Genomic DNA, 21,470 nt, shown 5'->3' on the forward strand with positions numbered 1-21,470 from the left:
TCCTCAGTTTTATCAACATTTACTCATAAAAAAAACTCCCATTTTCTTACCTTTCAATAGACATATTCCTCTATTAAAGTAATATGACATTTTGTGGTTAATGGCAAAAGGCGAAGCTGTGCACGCCACACAACCTTTGACATTTTTAGTCTAGGTGTCATTGACATTTTGTGGTTAATGGCAAAAGGCGAAGCTGTCTACGCCACACAACCTTTGACATTTTTAGTCTAGGTGTCATTGACATTTTGTGGCTAATGGCAAAAGGCGAAGCTGTCTACGCCACACAACCTTTGACATTTTTAGTCTAGGTGTCATTGACATTTTGTGGCTAATGGCAAAAGGCGAAGCTGTGCACGCCACACAACCTTTGACATTTTTAGTCTAGGTGTCATTGACATTTTGTGGCTAATGGCAAAAGGCGAAGCTGTCTACGCCACACAACCTTTGACATTTTTAGTCTAGGTGTCATTGACATTTTGTGGCTAATGGCAAAAGGCGAAGCTGTGCACGCCACACAACCTTTGACATTTTTAGTCTAGGTGTCATTGACATTTTGTGGCTAATGGCAAAAGGCGAAGCTGTGCACGCCACACAACCTTTGACATTTTTAGTCTAGGTGTCATTGACATTTTGTGGCTAATGGCAAAAGGCGAAGCTGTCTACGCCACACAACCTTTGACATTTTTAGTCTAGGTGTCATTGACATTTTGTGGCTAATGGCAAAAGGCGAAGCTGTGCACGCCACACAACCTTTGACATTTTTAGTCTAGGTGTCATTGACATTTTGTGGCTAATGGCAAAAGGCGAAGCTGTCTACGCCACACAACCTTTGACATTTTTAGTCTAGGTGTCATTGACATTTTGTGGCTAATGGCAAAAGGCGAAGCTGTGCACGCCACACAACCTTTGACATTTTTAGTCTAGGTGTCATTGACATTTTGTGGCTAATGGCAAAAGGCGAAGCTGTCTACGCCACACAACCTTTGACATTTTTAGTCTAGGTGTCATTGACATTTTGTGGCTAATGGCAAAAGGCGAAGCTGTCTACGCCACACAACCTTTGACATTTTTAGTCTAGGTGTCATTGACATTTTGTGGCTAATGGCAAAAGGCGAAGCTGTCTACGCCACACAACCTTTGACATTTTTAGTCTAGACGTCATTGACATTTTGTGGCTAATGGCAAAAGGCGAAGCTGTCTACGCCACACAACCTTTGACATTTTTAGTCTAGACGTCATTGACATTTTGTGGCTAATGGCAAAAGGCGAAGCTGTCTACGCCACACAACCTTTGACATTTTTAGTCTAGACGTCATTGACATTTTGTGGCTAATGGCAAAAGGCGAAGCTGTCTACGCCACACAACCTTTGACATTTTTAGTCTAGACGTCATTGACATTTTGTGGCTAATGGCAAAAGGCGAAGCTGTCTACGCCACACAACCTTTGACATTTTTAGTCTAGACGTCATTGACATTTTGTGGCTAACGGCAAAAGGCGAAGCTGTCCACGCCACACAACCTTTGACATTTTTAGTCTAGGTGTCATTGACATTTTGTGGCTAACGGCAAAAGGCGAAGCTGTCCACGCCACACAACCTTTGACATTTTTAGTCTAGGTGTCATTGACATTTTGTGGTTAACGGCAAAAGGCGAAGCTGTCCACGCCACACAACCTTTGACATTTTTAGTCTAGGTGTCATTGACATTTTGTGGTTAACGGCAAAAGGCGAAGCTGTCCACGCCACACAACCTTTGACATTTTTAGTCTAGGTGTCATTGACATTTTGTGGTTAACGGCAAAAGGCGAAGCTGTCCACGCCACACAACCTTTGACATTTTTAGTCTAGGTGTCATTGACATTTTGTGGCTAACGGCAAAAGGCGAAGCTGTCCACGCCACACAACCTTTGACATTTTTAGTCTAGGTGTCATTGACATTTTGTGGCTAACGGCAAAAGGCGAAGCTGTCCACGCCACACAACCTTTGACATTTTTAGTCTAGGTGTCATTGACATTTTGTGGCTAACGGCAAAAGGCGAAGCTGTCCACGCCACACAACCTTTGACATTTTTAGTCTAGGTGTCATTGACATTTTGTGGCTAACGGCAAAAGGCGAAGCTGTCCACGCCACACAACCTTTGACATTTTTAGTCTAGGTGTCATTGACATTTTGTGGCTAACGGCAAAAGGCGAAGCTGTCCACGCCACACAACCTTTGACATTTTTAGTCTAGGTGTCATTGACATTTTGTGGCTAACGGCAAAAGGCGAAGCTGTCCACGCCACACAACCTTTGACATTTTTAGTCTAGGTGTCATTGACATTTTGTGGCTAACGGCAAAAGGCGAAGCTGTCCACGCCACACAACCTTTGACATTTTTAGTCTAGGTGTCATTGACATTTTGTGGCTAACGGCAAAAGGCGAAGCTGTCCACGCCACACAACCTTTGACATTTTTAGTCTAGGTGTCATTGACATTTTGTGGCTAATGGCAAAAGGCGAAGCTGTCCACGCCACACAACCTTTGACATTTTTAGTCTAGGTGTCATTGACATTTTGTGGCTAATGGCAAAAGGCGAAGCTGTCTACGCCACACAACCTTTGACATTTTTAGTCTAGGTGTCATTGACATTTTGTGGCTAATGGCAAAAGGCGAAGCTGTCCATGCCACACAACCTTTGACATTTTTAGTCTAGGTGTCATTGACATTTTGTGGCTAATGGCAAAAGGCGAAGCTGTCCACGCCACACAACCTTTGACATTTTTAGTCTAGGCATCAAAATTATAGTATTCCCTATCCTCTTAACACCACTAGTCAGTGGGGAGGATGTTGGGCATGTATATAAACTTTCGACAAGTACTGAAATAAATTCTATCAATAAAATCCTGTTTATTTTGGATTACTGATGATCACTTTCTGATGGGGGTGATTTAGCAGTGGGATAGAGAGATACAGTAGGTTATTGAAACTTTTGAAATACAAAATAATCAAAATTCTAGACTCATTGGTCCAGATTATTGGTAACAAACCATCACATAATACTTTTTGAAATAAGGGATTCCAATTTGCTTCTCTATAAGGTATCTTATTTTCTAAATACCTATCTACATGACCCCAGTACCGGGTAACTAAAAACTATAACGTACGTAAATTAGAAAACCATAAATTAACAAAACTAAAAAATATCAAACCACATTACAAGCAGTCACTATAAGACTTAGAACTCAGGCCAATTTGATAAGAAAATAAGAATTCTTCAAGATAATGTTTAGCAAGAACCATCTTGGTACAATACCGAGCTGCCACTGAAACCCTTTCCAAAGACATACTGTATACGAAATCTAATAATGTAGCTGCACTTCTAATATTACGAACCCTAACATTCAAGGCTTTCATTAGACTTAAGATCAAATTCTTTGCGAACTTCCATGACCAAACTTTTAACAAGAAATAACATCGCATTTTTGGACAGAGGTTTTAAAGGCAACTCATTAATGTCATTTGTTTTTTTGTTTATCTTATACCTTATAACTATACATATAGAATATTAATTATTATCATTATTATTATTATTATTATTATTATTATTATTATTATTATTTTTATTACTATTATTAGGTAAGCTACAACCTTAGTTCAAAAACCATCATACTATAAGCACAAGGGCTCTAACAGGGAAAAATAGCCCAGTAAGGAAAGGAAACGAGTTAATAAAACTATAAGAGAAGTAATAACAACCACAAGTCAGGTTGGAGATTTCAAAAAAAAAAAAAAAAAAAAAAAAAAAAAAAAAAAAAAAAAAAACTTAGAAAAGCTTTTGAAGATCATCACTGTCAAAACTAAATTGCTTAAGCGTTGTTTTACAGTTTGGTACTGGCGTGTAATTGTCATCACATTCCCAGCTATAATCAAGTAGCCTAGTCTTTACGGATGTCCCCTCAACTAATAGCAAGTTTCCCATTGCCCTTGGAAGTTTTAATTTGATAGGCAACCCCAGAAACACTTTTCCATAGAGAGAAACACTGAGCCCTTTGCATTCCTCAAAACAGTTACTCAAATCACAATATTGTCCCCAACTCATGACACAAGAAGAATGCAGATCATGACCAACCAGAAACGATGCCTTTGAACAATTTATGCAGTGGCTGCTACCAAATGAAGAGTTACAAATCTTTAAATGTACTTGAAAACACAACAGTCTAGACTAAGTGTGGGGCTGTGTCAGACCAATGCAACAGAGACTGAAAAAGAAAGGCTCTGTGGTGTCTCCAGCTTTGCATCTTGCCATTAACCACTGGATTGTCTCATTGTTTTAGTAGAGGTATAAGTCTATTGAAAGAAAAGGGATTTTGACGAAGGAAAAATCTATTTCTGGGCTCAACCTGTGTCGCTCCGTGAAATGCTCCTTAAAACACCATTTCAAAGGTATAAATACTGCTAAATATACCAGAGAAAAAAGTTGCATGGAATGCTAGGAATATATCCAGCTTGCTCACCCATAAAGGGTGTCGGTATCAAAACTGGGGCGAGTGATACCACTACCAGAGATCCCTTTCCAATTAGACTTCTCCCTCCTCAAAATCCCCCGTTACTATGAGGTCTCATTCACTACAGCTTTTTTAATCTTAGGGGTAAATGTTGAGACAAACAAACTTCCAGAGAAGAGGCAATATGAACATCAGGATAAATAGAAATATTGTGAATTTCATAAGAGGTTGTTTGCTGATAGGTGCAATGCAATCTTCAACATTACCAAGATTATTTCTAATACAGGAATGATTTTCAGCTGAATTATAATTATCACTACTATTTATATCAACGTCACCATTCTAACGACAACAAATACTGACAGAAAGGTATTCATTCCTATCAGCGATTTACCACAAGAGAGAGATTATGAACTATTGGACTCCTGAAAACAAAACTCACAGATTCACTTGATGCAGAGGATATATTTATTTTTTCATTATTAAGCTAACTTATGAATTCAACAAAAACGAGACTTCCAAGTCTTAGAAAAACTGACCAAGTAATTCTATATTTCCTTTATCTTAAAAATCCTCTGTGATAACCTTATCAAAATATGCTTGTTAACTATTGATCAGCAAAAAAATTAAACGATTTCCGTAAAAATACAATTGGAAATACTAATAAATACCATAGGTACACATGTAAAGTATACTAACCTTGGAGGCCAACCAAGGAACTGCATATGAATGATAACGCGTGTAAGTTTGGAGGTTCTATGCGTGATGTGTAGAACCCGTCGGCAAGAAAGAGGACTGCCACCTTCGCAACTGCTATGTAACGTTACAGATATCTGACCATATTCACAACTTGATCCAACATCACTTGGCCAGTAAATTTGCCCTTTAACCTGCGAAGTCAAGAATGAAATACAGTGAACTTGAATCCATACTACTACTACGACTACTACAAGCTAGGCTATAACCGTAGTTGGAAAAGCAAGATAGTATAAGCCCAAGGGCTCCAACAAAAAAAATAGCCCAGTGAGGAAAGGAAACAAGGAAATAAACTATAAGAAGAGTAAACAATCAAAATAAAATATTTCAAGAAGTGTCCAATGCCATGATAAAAAATATGAATACTTATTTGTTTATACAACTATATGTCCAAATAAACCTTTCCTATTTACAATACAGAATGGATAAATTACATACCTCAGCTTCTGAGTTCAGGCAAACAATAATCTCCACTTGTTGCTCCCATACCATGGTCCAGAAGTCAGTGAATGTTACAGGCATTGGAGCTTGTGTTAATATCAAAGGAAAACTTTGCTCCGTCGACTCGATCTGCAAATATTTTGAGTACAGTATATCAAGTAAAGATGCAGGGTATCAAAATGAATACAATTTTCTAGGACAAACACAGATTATCGTTCATACTTCCATCTTCTTTGATATCTCATAGGAATAAAATACAGGAGAGGGGGTTCCCAGTCCCCTCATCCCGTCCCTTCTTACATGTCGTAAGAGGCGACTAAAAGGGATGGGATACGTTGACGCTATTCTAGTTGTTGTTATGCCCCTGTGGCTACAGGAGGCATTGTTATGCCCCTGTGGCTACAGGAGGCATTGGTATGCCCCTGTGGCTACAGGAGGCATTGGTATGCCCCTGTGGCTACAGGAGGCATTGGTATGCCCCTGTGGCTACAGGAGGCATTGGTATGCCCCTGTGGCTACAGGAGGCATTGTTAAGCCCCTGTGGCTACAGGAGGCATTGTTATGCCCCTGTGGCTACAGGAGGCATTGTTATGCCCCTGTGGCTACAGGAGGCATTGTTATGCCCCTGTGGCTACAGGAGGCATTGTTATGCCCCTGTGGCTACAGGAGGCATTGTTATGCCCCTGTGGCTACAGGAGGCATTGTTATGCCCCTGTGGCTACAGGAGGCATTGTTATGCCCCTGTGGCTACAGGAGGCATTGTTATGCCCCTGTGGCCACAGTGGGCATATCAACTGTTACAGTTTACAGCAGATTCTGATTAACTGACCTGTACATGCGATGCATTGATGTAATCATCCCGAGCTGAAGGGAGTTTCACACGAGTGTGATCATAGGGCAGGATGTCAGCAAATCGGTTCTTCAATGGATAACACCTAGCCACAGATACTTTAAGTTCCCCACACTCCTTTTCCTGAAACAAAAAAAAAAAAATCTTAAAACATCTAATAATGGTTGAAAATCAATATACTGTACCTACAATCAATTTTTTTTAATGAGGCGCATTTGCACCGACTCGCAGGGGTACCCTTTTAGCTCCGAAAAGTTTCCTGCTATCTGAATGGTTAGAATAATCTTTTCCAAACAATCAGCGCGCAGGAAACTATCTAATTCTCATAAAAAGTTTCAATATGAATTAGTCACTTAAATATATCACTCATATTATGCTCTAACCATGTTCTGCTATTATCCAGTGCATCTTCTTATTTATGAAAGGAAGGCACTTTCACTACCATAGCACTACCTGGACACTCTGACATCCATCTAACTACCTCTTTTTCTATTGTATGGACTTAATGCGCAACTGACTTCTCCAACAGGAGTAATCGGCTGTAGAAGACTGGGTATCCATTTTGAATGTCTTCGACCATATCTTTTCCAACATCTCTTTCACATTTGCAACAATGCAAGGGCAGGGATATTAGAGAATAGTTATGACTGTTATCAGTCGGCAAGACAGGAAAGCCAGTGATCCAAGAAAGGTAGCTAGCACCCGTCCCAACGAACACTCGTCACACAAGGCTTGGCCCAGCTCTCTGTCAAGTTGCCCAGTGGCATACCAGGCATCACCCTAATCACAGCAGAAGTAGAGAGGAGACTGCCTCCATTACTGAATTGGTCAGGATGCTACAAGCCCAAGGGCTCCAACAGAGAAGCATAGCCCAGTAAGGAAAGGAAACAAGGAAATAAACTACGAGAAGTAATGTAAAATTAAAATAAAACATACACTGGTGCACATAACTTCATTACATCAAAGCGCAATATGGGGAGGGGGGACACTTGCTGGACTAGCAGGAATTGAGAGTTCTCAGATTCACAGATTGGATTGTCAACTCTATCCAGTATCAACTAGCAAAATTTGACCATGGCAACTTCAGAGGTTTCGACCATTGAGGGGCACCCATGAGCTGCTAAATGACAGACGAACAACACATACCTGAAGTTCCCACCATGGTGGCCATACCAAATTCGTTGCACTCGTAAATGAGTGCAAGAAACTCCAAAATGGAACACTGCAACTCTGAGTTCTCTGTTTCCTTTGGTACAGAGCCAAGGTTCAGAACTTTAGGGGCATTAAAATCCTCAGCATCCTCATCCATCAGATGTGATTAGGCTCAGCAGTTAACTCAGGAAATCTACGGCCCCCTATAAACATAAGCATTCAGTACCAAGAAAAGAACCAGTAATGCAATTGGGGGCCAATGAATAACAAGGCTGGTAACCATCAGAGATAAAAAAATCTCTAGCACCGACCAAACTAGAGACAGAAGCGGTACATAGTACCCTTCACTCCGTTGATCATGGTAGAAAGCGAGCTGCAGGGCATAGGACTATGTCACCTTAGCCACCAACTCATAACATAAGCTACACGCATGCATGCAAGGACATCCTCAAGAGGAACCATTTTCTTTCATTCAGGATCCCAAAATATCCAAATCAGAAAAGGAAACAGCACTTCCCTCTCCAAGTAGAAAATGTAAAGGAGAGGATCCAAGCCCCTCCAACAGCAAGATCCCACAGCCCCGCACATCTCAGGGTAGCCTGGCTACCTGCATAGCAAGCCAGCCAACTGTGCCTCAGTTGAGCATGGTCCAAGACATTGCCCCAGTGCCGTAGATCACTCGACGTTGGCAGTCTCCAGATAGACCTTACATCATGTGCTGGTGTGTAGCCACCATCTCACACTCCACCAACCTTGAAAAAACTCCTCAATGTAGATCAAAGATTGCCCTGCTTCTGAAGTTTACTCTCTGAGACCAAGCCAAGGACATTCCCAGAAGCTTCGTTGAACAGCAAACTTAATGAGAACCACAATGTATTAAAAACTCTCTCTGGCACTGTCATAGGAATTGCCAAGAATGACACAGGAAAAAACTTAGCCTACTTGCTCCTCATAGAATACACCCGCCTTCAACGGAAAGTCACAATCTACACTCAGTAAATGGGGATAATTGTAAGCAATCATACCGCTGAGGCGCTGAGTGAGTGGATGTATCTCCCGTTTAACCATAAACTGATGCAGTGAGTAGCTTAAACTTACATTCCTGCTTCATTTTATCATCAACACAAAGCCAACATTACACATTCAAACTAAACATGAGATAAAGATTCAACCACTCTATTTAATGCAACAGTACAAATGTACTTGTGGCAGCCACTAACTGTTGTTAATTACAGCACACCATTCACAATATCAATAGCTATTCCAGATCCCCCACAGACAATTCCTATTTTAAAGAACAAAAGGTTTGTATACACACAGGAACTACCAAGGTTTCTTACCTACAGAAAAAATGAATCAACACCACAACATACTGGTGAGAACATATTTAGTTAAGACAAGATGTTTGCATTTCTTCTCTCCACACTAAACTAAGAAAGGGTAATCAATTCAATCACTTTTTTTATATTTTCTACCTTGTGAGAAGGGTAGATCCATAAATCATGTGATTATCCTCCAGTAACCTACTGTATACTTTATCCTAAGTTATTCCGTCTGCTACCTGTAAACTTGACGAAGAAATAAGCGAGATATCAAAACTTGAATGTATTATTATTTCTTGCTAAGCTACAACCCTAGTTGGATAAGCAGAATGCTATAAGTCCAGGGGCCCCAACAGGGAAAATAGCCCAGTGAGGAAAGGAAAAAGGGAAAAATTAAATATTTTAAGAACAGTAATAACATTAAAATAAATATTTTCTACATAAACTATAAAAACTTAAAATACGAGGAACAGAATTAAGATAGAATAGTGTGCCCGAGGGTACCTACAAGCAAGAGAACTCTAACCCCAGACAGTGGAAGACCATGGTACAGAGGCTATGGCACTACCCAAGACTAGAGAACAATGGTTTGATTTTGGAGTGTCCTTCTCCTAGAAGAGCAGCTTACCATAGCTAAAGTGTCTCTTCTACCCTTACCAAGAGGAAAGTAGCCACTGACAATTACAGTGCCGTAGTTAACCCCTTGAGTCAAGAAGAATTATTTGGTAATCTCAGTGTTGTCAGGCATATGAGGATAGAGGAGAATCTGTAAAGAATAGGCCAGACTATTCGGTGTATGTACAAGCAAAGGTATAGTGAACCGTAACCAGAGAGAAGGATCCAATGTAGTACTGTCTGGCCAGTCAAAGGACCCCATAACACTCTGCTTTCTACAACTGACAGTTAATAAACACATTGCCATAAAGTTAAAGTACTTGAGAAACCAACAAAATACACTAACCAACATATCCGAGAGTTCCTTCCATTTCAGGTCGAGATTCGTTGGTCCATTCAAAGATTTTCTTTCCAAGCCTTCTACGAGTTTGCTCAGTCGTTCGGTTTCGCCAGCAAGTCTCTGAAGCATTTCATCATCCGAAAGGGGGTCCACTACAGTCTGCTTTCGCTTTGGTGGAAAAGAGAAAAGTTAATTAATCACGATTGTATATTACTTCAAGCTTTTATTATTATTATCATCATTATTATTACAAGGTAAGCAACACCCCTAGTTGGAAAAGCAGTATGCTATAAGCCCCAGGGCTCTAACACCGAAAAACAGCTCTGCGAGGAAAGAAAATAAGGTAATAAACGATATAAAAAGTAATGAACAATTGAAAGATTTTAAAAACAGATATTTCACATAACTATAAAAACACCTATGTCAGCTGGTTCAACATAAAAACATTTGCTGCAAGTTTGAACTTTTGAAGTTCTAACGATTCAATTAAAATAGAATTATGGTCTACCCCTATGACTGTACAGTCATCTAAATAAAATCAATAATTCCAATATTATATCTTTATGAAGTAAGAATGAAATAAATACTATTGCACTTGAACCAAAAAAAATCATCCACATATTCTCTAAAATATCAATTGATGATGATTTCCCTTATGTTGTTTATAAATATATATGTTTTGAGGTCTTTTAAACACTAGTCTAGGATTTACCAGGATAATAAAAATTCTACATTAACCTAGAGTTTGACCTCACAATCATTATCATTATCCCAAGTCTTTAGAAATCAATTTAAGAAAAATGAAGACAATCTAAAGTTTATTAGTTACCCAAGATATAATATACCCTAGTATTCAAATCAAATTTGGACATCAGGCCATCTAAAAATGATGTAATTTCTATTTCAAATTAATGATTTTAATATTTAAGCCTAATTGCAAACAGCAAACAAATTATAAATAAAAAAAAACAATGAGCTAAGCCATAAATGAAACTTTGATATTGATATCAAAGAGCTCTATTTTCCAACAAACATTTAAACCTAAAATCACTACTCTCACACCCTCATGTAATGACAGGGACATTCATCACTACTGAATAAGAAATAAAAAATCCCTTGATAAACTTTGTCTACAAGAAACAATACGATAACCCTGCTACAACTTAATACACTAACTAGAGGGGCATTCGGTAGAGCGCAGACCTTCGCGCGGCAGCTTACTTCTCGACTTTTAGTTCAACCTTGATCTTGACCTTTGATCTTAACATGTATTAATTGCCATGGATTTTCAAACACTCAAATATGGACCAACTTTGAAGTCTCTGTGACAACTATGTCCAAACTTATGGCTGATTACGTGATTTTGCTTGACCGTGACCTTAACCTTTGACCTTGACCTTCCAAAATTAGGTCATTTCCAGATTTTTATACTACAGTTAATCCTTGCGAGTTTCATTACTCTACTATCAAAATTAGGGCCAGGAAGCTGTTCAAAAACATTAACACACAAATTACAAGCAAAAACAAGGGGTAAAACATAACCACCTTGTAACTTCGTTGGCGGAGGTAATAAAAAAATTAATATTAGGTGCTAAGAACCATTTCAGAATGGTTTTAGCAGTATTGGACCTAAAGAAGTTTTCCATTCTGGTGTGCATACATATCCAACATTTAGTACAAAATTGAAAACACAAAAATCATCTGGTTTTTTGCACAATGGTATTCAAAACAGAGGACAGCCAATTACAAATGTTGCAGAGCATCTATGAGACAGAGTGAATGCATAATTGGAAGGAAACCATATACAGATAGTCATGTATCATATGAAATAGATATAAGATTATTACAGATGTCGTTTTTCTTACTGTAATAAACAATGTAATACTGTCTTATTACAGTATTTATTTATCTTACCTTCGTTATTTTCAGGTGGATTTGTGTGTGTATCTCCAAATGTTTAAAAGTCGAATGTTTAAGTTAGGGACTTTTTCTACTCTACAATCAGAGAGGTATAAGGCTCAAAGAATTTCTACTTAAGTAACTTGTCTACGTGAAGATCATGTTTATTTAGATTTATTCAGGAATTTTCAAGATAGATTGCTTTCCTCAACATTTACTAGTTCTACTAAGACTCAACTCGACAGCTGAGGTGTGTAGTTGGGATCAAAATTTTCCCTATGTCCCTAGACATAAGTTTATAATCAAAGCACTTTCACCCTGTTACACTTGCATAATTACTGTAGAGTACTAGTATAAAAAACATGAGAGAATTCACTAGGGGACTTTTCGTTGGTATCCTTTATCTGTCCAAATACTGTAATTATCTGACAAGCTCTATACAGTATGTGGACTTCAATAAAGCAATAAACAATGCCTTATGTTTGTGGCCATTTCATTTCTGACAATTTCAGACAATTTTATGGGATAAAAAATCTATATAAATTTCCTAATGATTAAGAACAGGGTCTCGTTTTGTATGTCAGACTTGATTTCCAATGTTCTTGAATATATTTTCTAACTGTCATTTTTTTTCTGCATATATATAAACAGTACTCACACATATTTATCAAAATTAGTTATCAGATCAGAGAGCCAGGGGAATGGTAGTTCATGACGTTTTCCCCTTATGATACATCATCATCATCTCCAACGCCTATTGGTGCAAAGGGCCTCGGTTATATTTCGCCAGTCGTCTCTATCTTGGACTTTTAATTCAATACTTCTCCATTTATCATCTCCTACTTTATGCTTTAATTGCTGAGCCATGTAGGCCTGGGTCTTCCAACTCATCTAGTGCCTTGTGGAGCCCAGCTGAATGTTTGGTGAACTAATCCCTCTTTGGGATTGCAACGATACACTTGGAGATATTTCAAAGGGACTTCTACAGGCTCTCAAACAAGTAATATGAATAGATTCTCAATTTTAGTTGCTAGTACCAGTAATTTTTTAGAGCCTCGACAGCCAAGTCAGTTAGGGTAGCAAGCTCAGACTTCGTAGAAGTCCATAGCATGGGTTCAAATTCGCAGCCGACCAGTCAAAGAAGGGGACACTTTGCTATCTGTATAGACACCTCAGGATTATGTTTGTAATGGACTGATAGGTTTTCTTGAAGCAAATGGGTGTTACAGACTAATACACACAAACAAAGGCACTCCAACACCTTCTAAAAAACATAATAGACACCTCGCACATCTCGATCTGTCGACCTAACCGCACCAGGAATCCTCACTGCAGGGAGGAAGAATGCTGGTGATTGGTACAACACATGAACATACACTACCGGATTCTTAGCGATGTTAGGCAGGGCAGACAATCGTGACTACTGTCTACCCCCAACGTCAAAGCAAATTCCTTTAAAAAGAAGGCAACCATGCTTACCCCATACAAATGGGAAAAAGCATGTCAATAGCAGACCAGTAAGTTTAACATGGGACACAGTGAGTGGTAATAACATGGTTTTGAGGTGTCCATTACTTTTTGGTTTTCAGTTCTTTGGTCTTTTTTTACTTGGAGAGACTTTTGCATCTCTTTACACAAGCTCTTTTGGCAAGACTTACTAGTCAAAAACTGTGACTCAAACCACTCGTTACAATGGTTTAATAAAATGGTTTTGTTTGCATGTGGTTTCTTTAAAAATAAAATCCTTTGATTTCTCAGCTAAATAACACCCAAAGGATTCCTTAGGTTTGTCGCGGGTTTAATAAAATAACCGGTATTTCTATAATAACCTGAGGTTCATATTATGGCTCCCTGATGACAAGTGATTTAAGAGGTTGATTTGCTTATATTGTGATTTTATATACTGAAATCACTTACCAAAGCTGCCATTCACCACCATATATTATGGCAATTAACCCTTTTACCCCCAAATGGACGTACTGGTACGTTTCACAAAACTCATCCCTTTACCCCCTTGGACGTACTGATACGTCCTTGCAAAAAACTGTTATCTACATTTTTTTGCATATTTTTGATAACTTTGAGAAACTTCAGGCATTTTCCAAAATAATGAGACCAACCTGACCTCTCTATGATAAAAATTAAGGCTGTTAGAGCAATATCAAAAAAATATATGGTAAAATGTGCTTGGGAAAAAAAAAAAAACCGCCTAGGGGTTAAGGGTTGGAAAGTTCCAAACAGCGTTGGGGGTAAAAGGGTTAAGGCTACTGAAGTGAGGAAAAACAGGAAATTTTTAATTTCTAGGGTAGAAGTCGACAATTAGATAGCTTTGTGTAAGATATATGAACTTTAGGAGATAAAAAGCAGTCCATTTCAAAAGAATCTGACCCCAGACAAAAATTGAAAAGCTAAAGCTTATTTTGATACTTCTACAGAGTCTGACCTTAAAACTAAATACTGTAGGAAGATAATTTCTCATTTTGACCTTCCAGGCCTTTGAAAATACTCAATTTAGATCACCATCATCCGAGGCATTAAATATTTTAGTATACTAGTTAAATCGAAACAAGAACTCACATGTCAGAGGTTTTGGATCAACTATTATCCCGGCAAATCAATTGTCAACAATTTCACGTCACCTAAAATGTTCTTTCAGAAAGCAAGGTTAACAGCAATATATCTACCAAGTAAAGATTATCTTTCTTGTCAGTACCTTTGTTAAACTAAAGGGGCACTCAGTAGAGGGCAGACCTCTGCCGTGGCAGCATATTTCTCGTACTTGACCATACCATTTATCAATTGGCGTGAATTTTTATACACTCAAATATGAAGCAAGTTTGAGGTCTGTGTCACAACAATGTCCAAACTTATGGCTGATTACGGGAATTGGAAATTTTGCTTGACCGTGACTTTGACCTTACAAAATTTAATAATTTTCAGCTTTTTACACAACAGCTAATCCCTGCAAGTTTCATTACTCTACGAATAAAATTGTGGTCAGGAAGCTGTTCACAAACAAACATACACACTCACACAAATTACAAACACACAAACAGGTAATAATGTCCCTATTAATTCTCCATTGGGAAAAAAAAAAAAAAAAAAACTTCCACCGGAGATCCTGATTGCTTTTCTAAGGTAAAAATTACAACTAACATAACTACGTTAACCAACCTAGTGGAACCCTTGTATTTTCAAAAGCTAAAATTAGCATTTTGATTTATAGCATTTCATATGCAGTTATCCCAGCATTGTAAACAGACTAAATAAAATGGTTCTGGGTCTTCATGATTCAAACCCCATCAAACAGGATGGCTTTATATCTCTTCTCCAAAGGAAATTCTTGGGTTCTTGTATAAGGATACTTTGTATACAGTATCTTGAAATCACATGTTAACCCTTTTACCCCCAAAGGACGTACTGGTACGTTTCACAAAACCCATCCCTTTACCCCCATGGACGTACCGGTACGTCCTTGCAAAAAAATGCTATAAAATTTTTTTTTTCATATTTTTTTCCAAGAGAATGAGACCAACCTGACCTCTCTATGATAAAAATTAAGGCTGTTAGAGCAATTTTAAAAAAAATATACTGCAAAATGTGCTGGAAAAAAATAACCCCCTGGGGGTTAAGGGTTGGAAATTTCCAAATACCCCGGGGGGTAAAAGGGTTAAGGATGGAGGGTGGGGAGGGAGTGAAGAGGGCATGGGAGGAACCTGTAAAGTAGAGAAGATCAAGAGGGACCCAGAGAATTAAATGGTGGGATAAGGTGAAGGATGATATGGAGAGAAGAGGTTCGTTGGAAGAGGATACCATTGATCGAAGGCATTGGAGAGGGCGCATCAGGCAACCGACCCCTTAATGTAGGGATAACGGTGGGGAGGGGAAGAAGAATAAAAGCACTACGCAAGTATGTCGTCTTTCCAATGATATAAAGACTAAATCTGTCTCGTAAGCAAATCACCACCCATCACCCTACCGAGTTCTTGCTTTAAATATTCTTGTAACTAAGAACAATAAAAGGCCATCCTTATGAAAACCCTTTCAAGCTTTGGAGGATAGTTTAAGGCTTACTTAAGTAATTATTTAACCAAACATACACACACACAAACACACATCTCATCTTTTCTAATGAGCTAAAATTCAGCATGTATCACATTGCAGAAAAATGTAACAACTAAATGAAAGCCTAACATTCTACAGGTGATAAATAGTGCAAAGCCAAATAAAAATAGGCAGTGATTATTGCAAATTAGGAATAATGAAATCAACAGTCCACCATCATAACTAGTAAATATTCAATTAAAGCAAAAGAAATATTTAACTACAAGCAGGATCTTGAAGAAACAATATAGCCCAAAAGATGTTTTTGTTAAGCTTAAAACATCTCACATTAACATTGAGGGTATTTAATCAAAAGCAGTAAGCAATGACAGCTAGCAAAGACATGACGTTAAAATGGGCCACATCGTATCCGCAAGATCTCTTTGCTTCTTTATCTTAAGAGAAAGCAGCAGTACCTTAGCCAAAGCCGTGAGGTCTAAGATGCTGGAGGAGACAGCACCAGATGTTTCTGAGGGAGTGTTTGTGACAGCTGTATTCTGCAATGAAACAAAGCACTTATTGGAAAATGCTCAGAGCTTCCTTGATCTTGTCAGGTCAACTAAAAGTCCTAAGGTGGTTAGACAGGCAATATTCCTATAAATGAACAGTACATTTAAAAAGACGAGAACTTTAGGAACTCTAGGACTTTTCTATAATAAAATCCCCTTAATTCAAGGAGTACATGACCTATTTATGACTAGCATGACTGACTGATACATAATCCCTTCATAAAAGGAAGTTTAAGTCCCTACATTCTGATATAAAAATAATCTTGGATCACAGATATGCTATTATATAATGACTGACCAAAACAGGTGGCAATAATTTGTCAAAAGTGAATCTCTAAACAAAATAAACAGTGTCATAATTTCCAAGGAATGTAATGTGATGTGCAACAATATAGTGAATACAGTTTTAACAATAGCCCAAAACCAGAAGCTCAACCAACTACCAAAACCTTACCAACGAATGACACGCTCCTTTCAGCAACTATGTTCTCACACTACAAAATTCATTCGCTTTACACACACACACACATTCCAATACTTGGTGAAAGCCACTCCATTTTCTACATTATGAAATGAACGATCGGTTATCATCCAACTTTAAAACAATGATTACAATTTCTTTGACTTGAGGGACCCTAGATCACATGTATAACCATAAAAATGTAACATATTTGCATTAAAACCTTTTAGAGAGATCAACATTAAAAACAAAATCCATGAGTATTTAAAAGCCAGTGAGCATATTGGAAAACTAACAGTAAAAAGAATATTTGATTTCTCGCCACAGGCTTCCAGTACACGATACAAAAGCAGTGGAAATTGAAAATAATTTCATGTGGTGTGATTGATATTATTTATTCATACAATCAGCGCAGACACTTATATGTTCATCATTGAATTATACATATACTAGTGAAGAATATATATTTCCTATAGCTTTTCAATAGAGTACAAGTATTACATAATCTTCTGCAATCACTTCAAAATGTCATATGAAATATCAATTTAAAATAATTTTAGTTTAAAGGCTTAAAGGTTTAAAGGCCGATCATGAATGGAAGAGGCAAGGGAAAGTGACATTGCCCTATCAAGCAGGACAATGCCCTTGAGACTGACCAAATATACATATGATCAGCGCCCAAGACCCCTTTCCACCCAAGCTAGGACCAAGGAGGGCCAGGCAATGGCTGCTGATAACTCAGCAGATAGACCTATAGACTCCCCCAAACCCCCCATCCTTTGCTCGCAAGGATGGTTAGGTTGCAGCGACCAAAGAAACCAACAAGTTTGAGCAGGACTCGAACCCCAGTCTGGCGTTCTCCAGTCAGGGACGTTATCACATTGGTCACCACAACCCTAAACTGAGTTTAATATCTAATTCAACAGCCTTTTGTTTACTTCGAGTATTCTTTATCAATAAGAATATCACACGTCACTTGTACCATACTCTAAAACATTTTTACGTAGATAAAGAGGAACAAGATCACTAATGCAACATCTGGCAATTCTTCTCCAAGTTATTCACATTGAGACAATATTTTTTGGACATTTCTGCCAGTATAAAATAAAATAACCTATTTTTTTGGACATTTCTGCCGGTATAAAATAAAATAACCTATTAAAATGTCTTTCAAAGTAATAATTATTGTATTAATTTCATTGCAAACAGGCACAAGAGAAAATTCTAGTCTCAAAATTATTACGAATTTTCAGTATTTTTCTTGACTGCAAAAAGCATAACTACATACAGTACTAATATATTTACCACAATAGTTGTTTGAATAAACTTTCTGAATTTAAAGTAGGAACAATCACCTTAACTATACAGTAAAGCATTGTCATGGAGAAGCACATAAGACGTGCAGGGTACAGTACTACGTAAATTTGAATACAACATCAGTTTGAGAAGACCTAACCAACTGACAATCACAAGTCAGTTAATGCCATCCCATTTTACAAAACTGTTATAAGTAGCTGGTATTGTTAAGAGGATTAATATTGGTGAACAAGGACCATTACAAAACATTCATCAGGTATACTCCATGTGGGTCTTTTTGTTACAATTTCTAAAATCTAACAGGGAAAATATAAAGAGGAAGAGTTTAAGAATATACATTTTTTTTTTAAATAAGCCAAATCATCCTTTCTAAACGCTCACCAGCAGAGCTTGTCTTCACCTGACAATAACTAAGATCTAAACAGATTTATAAGGTCATGGATAACTGGTGAACCTAGAAGGAAGCATGGAAAAACAACTGTTTTTACTATTCTTCTGTGTAATAGCTTTGTTTTTATACTTTTATGACAACAGCAGCTTGATATTAAGCCCTGTCCACACGATCGAGCATGCCCGACAGGCAAACAGTGATACCAGGCCACAATAGTGAGTGAAAATGAGGGTTGATGACGTCAGAAGCGGGAAAACTAAAGGCAGGGATCTGGCAACACTGTATGATGCCAGATCCCAGTCTGGTTTTCTCGCTTCTGTCATTAACCCTCATTCTTACTAACTATTGTGGCCTGGTATCACTGTTTGCCCGTCCTGTGGACAGGGCTTTAGAATCAAGTAAAACAAAACACATTAAAATGCAACATTTCCATCTACATTTTTAAAAGCTAAACATAAATCAATATTATCAAAAGCTACTCTCCGCATTTTAAATTTACCTCTGAATCGTATTTCTTAAGAGCACCTATTTGTTGGACTTCTATTCATATACCAAAAATTCGAAACACAATAAAATCATCCTAAACCTAATAAGAATCGTTCTTGGAAAAATAGAAGACTGAGCAAAATGCTTTCTTAAAAGACAAGACTTTGAAGTTGAAAAAACAAATCTTCAATTTGAGGATCTATTTTCCACTTAAAATCTATCAAATAAACTATCGCTCAAAGGTCCATTACTACAATTAAGTGTCCATTTAATGATAAAAGTTCATATTTTTCATATCCAAAATAACCCTCTTCTATTTTTATTCCAGAAAAGAGATATATAAATGATAAGATTCACTAACTCTATGTAAGATAAACATGGTATGCTAAGAAAGAAATTTCTAAAATAATATTCCTGAATAATAAGTATAACAAGAGACAGGCAACTTGGTTCAGACAGGATATGAAAGTTGAAGTCAGTCACGGTTTAAATTTAATTCTCATGTGTAACAGAGCAAAATGCCTAATGAAAATACTTTTCTAGACCTTACCTTACAAAACTCAATTTTCCTTTCTTTGGCATAACAATGTTTCAAGATTCAATTCTGTTTTCTTTCTCTCGGCATGAAAAATACCGGAATAGCTACAAGTGGGAGTTTATATTAACCCTTTTACCCCCAGGCTATTTGGAAATTTCCAACCCTTAACCCCCAGGGGGTTATTTTTTTCCCAGCACATTTTGCAGTATATTTTTTTTTAAATTGCTCTAACAGCCTCAATTTTTGTCATAGAGAGGTCAGGTTGGTCTCATTCTCTTGGAAAATGCCTGAATTTTCTCAAAAAAAAATTATCAAAAATATGAAAAAAAGATTTTATAGCATTTTTTTGCAAGGACGTACCGGTACGTCCATGGGGGTAAAGAGATGGCTTTTGTGAAACATACCAGTACGTCCTTTGGGAGTAAAAGGGTTAATTGGAAAAAGTGCTTTATATAACTGGTGCAGTAGAATTATAGCAACTTTCAAATCCGAATCTAAAAATATCCATACAATATAACAACCATAAGAGTTACACAAGCACCTATTTTCAATGACTTTACTGACCTATAGAAAAGCTAACTTTCAAAGCATTGTGATACTATCATATTAAGTTCTGAAAGAAAACTCTGCATTCCTTTCCCCTTTCCTATTTAGTAAAAAATGGACACAACCTTCATAAGTTTAACATGAGGAAAAGCCAGCCTGATGCAACAGGATGCTACATTAGCAAGAGTGTGTCTGCATATGGCTGATAACTTTTTTAGTCTACAAGGCGTGCCCCTTAAAATAACCCTTATTAAGAACAGCTATCCTATGACAATTTTTTTACTTACCAAAAATATTTTTCAGAATAAGGAAAATATTCTATTCAAATAATATCAATCCTTTGCCTATGATGAATATGTTACAACTAACCTGTGCTAACTTAAAATTATTCACAAATTATCTATAAACGCTGAGCATTTATCCTTATAACTAGCATCTCCATACAATGCATCATTCATGGTCTTTTGTCTCCCATAATAAAGAAAAGCAATTGTTCACGCATGCACACCCGCAGAACGTACCAGAAGGTACTACCCTCCACTTGCCTTTGGAACTGAAAACAGATACCCAAAGGCCTATCAATATACTGAACAACTTGATCACCTGCTTCTTAAATTACCGAACTAACTTTGCTTTCTTTAGGACTTCAACCTCTAGGAGTTGACCATGTCATTAACCCACCCAGATGAAATCCATCCCTCCCCCCAACCCCCATCCCCGAAGCCAAAGTGTGCATTGAGCCCATGCCACGCAGGTTAAGCAGTCAGGTTCAGAGGAGTCTAGAGAGAGGAGATAGCAGCATGAAAAGAGTATAGCCCTTAATTTTCTTCTTCCTTTCCAACAAAAAAAAACTCGGTGGGTTTGTTGGGGCAGGATCTATAACCCCCAAAAGAAACTAGCTCCTTGACAGAAAGAACAAGAAAAGGAAACACTGAAAGATACAGAGGAATCTAAGAAGGCCTCAACTGAAGACTTCCAAGTACGAAGTTTCTACGACCTCTTATGGGAGAAGACAAAACTTATCTGCCGACCAATTAAGGCACATCTCACAAGCATGCTAGGGAAAGGGACCTTTATTCAGTGGAGATATAAACAAGCTAAAACGTATTTGGTAGACCTTGGCAATTATGCTAAGGAATGACTGGAAGTTACAGGTTTAAGTGAATAAAAATATGAACGATACACAATAACACAAAACTAAATGATATAAAAGAAAAATTTACAAAATCCAAATTACATAAATATACTGTACATGAC

The 21,470-nt window shown here is 37.7% G+C and overlaps 1 protein-coding gene across 1 annotated transcript in view; it reads right to left on the reverse strand.

Annotated features, from left to right (window-relative positions):
* Positions 1 to 21,470, reverse strand: part of LOC137634299 (tyrosine-protein phosphatase non-receptor type 23-like) — an 81,804-nt gene that overhangs the window by 6,593 nt on the left and 53,741 nt on the right. The window contains 5 exon segments of the mRNA XM_068366651.1: positions 5,187 to 5,377; positions 5,682 to 5,813; positions 6,514 to 6,657; positions 9,970 to 10,131; positions 16,383 to 16,463. Coding sequence (XP_068222752.1) covers positions 5,187 to 5,377; positions 5,682 to 5,813; positions 6,514 to 6,657; positions 9,970 to 10,131; positions 16,383 to 16,463 — 710 coding nt within the window.

The sequence above is a fragment of the Palaemon carinicauda genome, chromosome 44 (genome assembly GCF_036898095.1).
Source record: "Palaemon carinicauda isolate YSFRI2023 chromosome 44, ASM3689809v2, whole genome shotgun sequence".
Classification (NCBI taxonomy): Eukaryota; Metazoa; Arthropoda; class Malacostraca; order Decapoda; family Palaemonidae; genus Palaemon; species Palaemon carinicauda.